This window comes from Triticum aestivum, chromosome 2D (assembly GCF_018294505.1).
Source record: "Triticum aestivum cultivar Chinese Spring chromosome 2D, IWGSC CS RefSeq v2.1, whole genome shotgun sequence".
Classification (NCBI taxonomy): Eukaryota; Viridiplantae; Streptophyta; class Magnoliopsida; order Poales; family Poaceae; genus Triticum; species Triticum aestivum.
In genome coordinates, this window is record NC_057799.1 from 12,652,376 (window position 1) to 12,657,310 (window position 4,935).

The 4,935-nt window shown below is 45.1% G+C and overlaps 1 protein-coding gene across 1 annotated transcript; it reads left to right on the top strand.

The window, feature by feature from the left end:
• Positions 1-452: 452 nt before the first annotated feature.
• Positions 453-2,137, top strand: LOC123055486 (bisdemethoxycurcumin synthase-like). Its single transcript, XM_044479490.1, has 2 exons — positions 453-639; positions 1,164-2,137. The coding sequence occupies exons 1-2, from the start codon at positions 453-455 to the stop codon at positions 2,135-2,137; spliced, it is 1,161 nt and encodes a 386-aa protein (XP_044335425.1).
• Positions 2,138-4,935: the final 2,798 nt, after the last annotated feature.

Here is a 4,935-nt window from a genome sequence, read left to right on the forward strand (position 1 = left end):
AAACTCTCTTGTTCGGGGACCGGCGCGGAACTTCAAGGAGAACAACTATCGGCACACCATCGGACTGTGCAAGTCGTATAAGGTCCGAGATGTAATATCATTTCTTCTGGAGTTTTTCTTGTAATGCTAAATATATATTAATATAGAGCCTCGGGCTCTCGTCCCGAAAAGAAAAGGAAATATCGACGCACAAGAAATCTCCATGGACCAAGATGTATTTTTCATATTTTTTTCTCTCTCAGGGATATTCTTGTAATGATAAATCAATTTTAATACAGAGCCTCGTGCTATTTTTTTGAATAAAAAAGCTAAACATAGGTGGTTGAAAGTTTGACCAAACAAACTATAAAAGCATGAGCCAACAGAGCCCCTTAGACGCATCAGGTTGAACATTCCCAAGTGCATCCAGCAAAGAACGTACGCAACGTACATATTGTGCTCATCCATCGACCATGGCTGCAAGAACCAACGGAAAGATGGTCATTCGGCAGCACGGTGAAGGCCCTGCGGCGATGCTCGCCATGGGTACGGCGAACCCGACAAACCTCCTGCTGCCCCAAGACGTGTTCACCGACAACTTGTTCCGCTTGAGCAAGTGCGACCACCTCACTGAACTCAAGGAAAAGATGAACAGAATCTGTAAGCGCACACACATTCATTGCTTCCTTGGATTGACAATAATCTGCATGTTTTTTCTCTTAGTCACCAGCTGACCGCGAGAAAACTACTACCAGTCGCCTCGCAGCGGAATCTTTAATGAAAAAAGACGATAAAAAGAGTTTTGCTACTCCTACGATAAAAATTCTTACGGAACTTTATGTAGCAGCTGAATTGGTTGGAAGAAAAAGAGGCCCAGGCCCACTCTGTGAAATTCAAGAGGGGGAGGGAGATCTGCTACACTTACGTAAAACTACTTATAAGAAACTTGCTTAAGAACTGAATTGGCCTAATTTGGTTGGAGGAGAAAAAAGGAGGCCCACCCCATGAAATTCACCGGGGAGATGATTAGTTGGGAAACGTAAGTTTATGTAACATGTTACGTACCCCGGCAAAAAAATGTAACATGTTACGTAGGAGTAACATTTTTAGGAAACATATGTTTATGTAGCATTTTTACGATAAAACTGTGAGGATGCAAGAGTTTCGTGTTTTTGTATTTCCAGGTCAGAAAACAGGCATCGAGAAGCGCCACTTCCACCTGACAGAGGAGACCGTGGACGCGCACCCGGAGTTCCTCGACAGGGAGCTGCCATCCCTCGACGCACGCATAGAAATGGTCACCATCGCCGTGCCGAAGCTCGCGCAGTCCGCCGCGGCCAAGGCCATCACGGAATGGGGCCGCCCCGCCACCGACATCACCCACCTCGTCTTCAGCACCTACTCAGCGTGGGAGGCCCCCAGTGCCGACCTCAAGCTGGCCACGCTCCTCGGCCTCCGCCCCACCGTCTGCCGCACCATCCTCAGCCTCCATGGCTGCTACGGCGGCGGTAGGGCTCTCCACCTCGCCAAGGAGCTCGCCGAGAACAACCGCGGCGCGCGCATCCTCGTCGCCTGCGCCGAGACGACCCTCGTCTGCTTTGGTAGCCCCGACGGGGCCAACCTCGTGGGCCACGCCTTGTTCGGGGATGGCGCCGGCGCCATCATCGTCGGCGCCGGCCCCTTCGACGAGGGCGAGCGCCCGCTCTTCGAGATGGTCACCGCCACGCAGACAACGATCCCTAGGACCGAGCACGTGCTCGGCATGCAGGCCACGGCGGGCGGCATAGACTTCCACCTCGCCATTCAGGTGCCAATGCTGATCGGGCAGAACGTTGAGCTCTGCCTCCTCGACGCGTTCGACGGCGATGCTCCGCGTTCCTGGAATGAGCTCTTCTGGGCGGTGCACCCAGGTGGCCGTCCGATCCTGGATAACATAGACACGGTGCTCAAACTGGAGCCGGGTAAGTTGGCGGCCAGCCGGCATGTGCTCCGCGAGTACGGCAACATGAGTGGCGCCACCATCGTCTTCGTGCTCGACGAGCTGCGCCGGCGTCGGAAGGAGGAGGATGGTGGCCACCTGCTGCCGGAGTGGGGCGCCATGCTGGCATTCGGGCCGGGAATCACCATCGAGACCATGCTGCTTCGCTCTCCACGCTGATCGATTTCAGGGAGAAATTTATGCTACTACAAAATTACATATACTACCGTATGCGTACGTACTTATACTTTGTGTGCGCGTGTGTAAAAATGCATGCATGCACACGTCAGTCAAGTCAAAGAACACAAACCACATCCCATATATAGCTCCGTCATGCACGATAAAAATATATGAGACGAGTGATTAAGTACTTGGGCCTACTAAAATGAAGACCTCCAAAAGGAGATGTATCTATATAGTATATGGTTGTATTACCCCTCAAAAAACAATATATGGTTGTATTGCTAAGGAGATGTCAATATAAGACCAGGTTTATATATTGAATAATGACATCCCTATATGCCCCTGTGTGTTGTGAGTAATGTAAAAGGAGATGCTTCACTACAAAATACATCCTGAAATAACTGCAAGTATTTTGAATGAGGCTGGACAGAAGTGCACTGTGGGTGATACTGGACACGCACTTGGGAAATTTATGAGCTCGTTGCATCAATGTACCCGGACAAAATTCAGTAGTGTAACGGGGGAGATGGGAAAATCACGAACGAGGCTTGAAGAGCTCATGAATATGAACATTGACCGGTCCAAGAAAAAAAAAAGGTAAAATGGATGAGTTGTTGTATCGCGAGGAGATGATGTGGCAGCAAAGATCGAGGATTTCATGGTTGAAGGAGGGAGATCGTAATACAAAGCGTTTCCATGCAAAGTCAGTGTGGCGAGCGAGAAGAAAAATGTAATAAGAAACTGGCGGACTTGCATGGAGTTGAGCACGGCGGAGATGACATGGGGGCTGCGACCAATTCTTATTTTCAGAATATATTCTTTGCTGAATTGTACTCTTGAACCCTCTCCAGTTATTGATCTAGTACAGTCACACGTTACTGATGAAATGAATGATTCTCTATGTGCTGATTTCACTACTGAAGTACTGATGAAATGAATGATTCTTTATGTGCTGATTTCGCTGATCAGGAGATTGCAGATGCACTTCTCTAAACTGGTCTGCTCAAAGATGGTTTTCCAGCATGGTTCTTCAAAACAAATTGGTCCACGGTTAAATTTTCTGCAGCAGGCAATCAGGTGCTAACAACAGGCACGTCAGTCAGGTGCTTTAATTTGCTGCAGCAGGCAATCAATCAGCCATTGTCTGTCTGTCTATAGACGAGCCGCCATGCCGATGCAAAGCCAGACCCCAAGATCTAACACAAAAGTGGCATATGTAGAATTGGCATGGCAATGCAAATCCTTGATCAGACACTAGCTAGGCATGATGATTATGGGTTTTAACTAGCTGAGCAACTTGGATCTGAGAGCTTTACAAGCCAATCTTATAAAATCAGCATTTCAGGCAATAACGTAACACGATTAAGCAAGTCCTCAAACTATATGTGCACAACTGAAAATATAACGAGTCTGCTCACCATTATGCGTTCATTAAGATGTCATGCAATGTCCACAGGTAAAACGTTCAGTAAGATTCCATAATAATGCCAAACCAGACATCACATAGATCAACTTCAAAGATCATCAAGACTTCATGGCATAATCTCAACACTATACAAGAAATACAAGACGTACAAGGCGTAGATTTGTGCAAGGGGGAGTGTTAGAATTAGATCTAACTGCCATGGGCAGTTAGTAGTACCCAAAGTCCGTACGGACGTCTCTTCATGTACAGATGCCTGTTCATCCCGAAAAGGCACCTCTCCACAAACCGACGTCCCCAACAGGCGTCTTCTCCTTGTAATACCGACATCCTAAACAGTCGGGAATCCCTGTATAAATACCTTGTTGACGATCAATGAAGGGATGAGTTTTGATTCATTCTCGTTTCACTCAAACAGAAATAAGGGCAAGTCCTCCTGTTCCAAATTATTTTAGGCTGAAAATTTGTACAACCATCATCCGGTTCCAAAAGAAGAAGAAATTGAATGCTATGCATGTAAAGGAAATAGCATTGGAATTATAAAGCGACTAGTATGATTTTAGTTATGTTGCTTGTATTTCACCTTACCATAATGTGGCATATGAATCTGGCACTTGCCAGGCTTTTCTATTGATTGGTCCTCTACTTCATGCTTCATGACCCGTCGGACACATGTGAGACTGCTTGAACAACAATAAAAAGTCGTTGACCTAATCAACTTCATTTGTTAAGCGAATGAACTTGGACAGAATACACCATATTCATGTTTCCTCTCTCTGTTTATTATCTATACCTTTGTTGTCTTATGAGTCATTGTAAACATAATTGTTTGAAGGTCTTTTTACAAAAGGCTTATTCCTTAATGACCCACTCAAGCAGGATCATAGTTTTTTATATTCTGCACTTTCTACAGACCAACATGTTGTTAAATCTCGGTAAAAAAATCCTGCAAAGATGATCTACCTATCATCAAGTTCTCCTTTTAATAGACATGCTTAATTGCAAAATTGTACTTGATAGATTAGAAAAATTAGCCATCTAAAGGTATATTTTCTGGACAATAGGCATGTAGCTAGACATAGATAAAATATATATACCATTACCCATTATTCATATTAGTGTTTCTTAATTTCCCGAACCACGATTACTGCTTTTAGCATCGCTTCCCCGCTATGATTTTTTTATGTTTGTATTTTGAAAACTATTTCAGTACTATTGTCATGATCTGGTTAATAGAATTCTAACTTACGTCTAAGCATTGGCTACTTAGATAATGAAGTACATGTCAAATATATTTTTTCTGTTTAAAAGGGTTGACTTCTTTGATACATTCTTTGCATACATGTCTTTGGTTAGAAGGGTACAGTGTGAC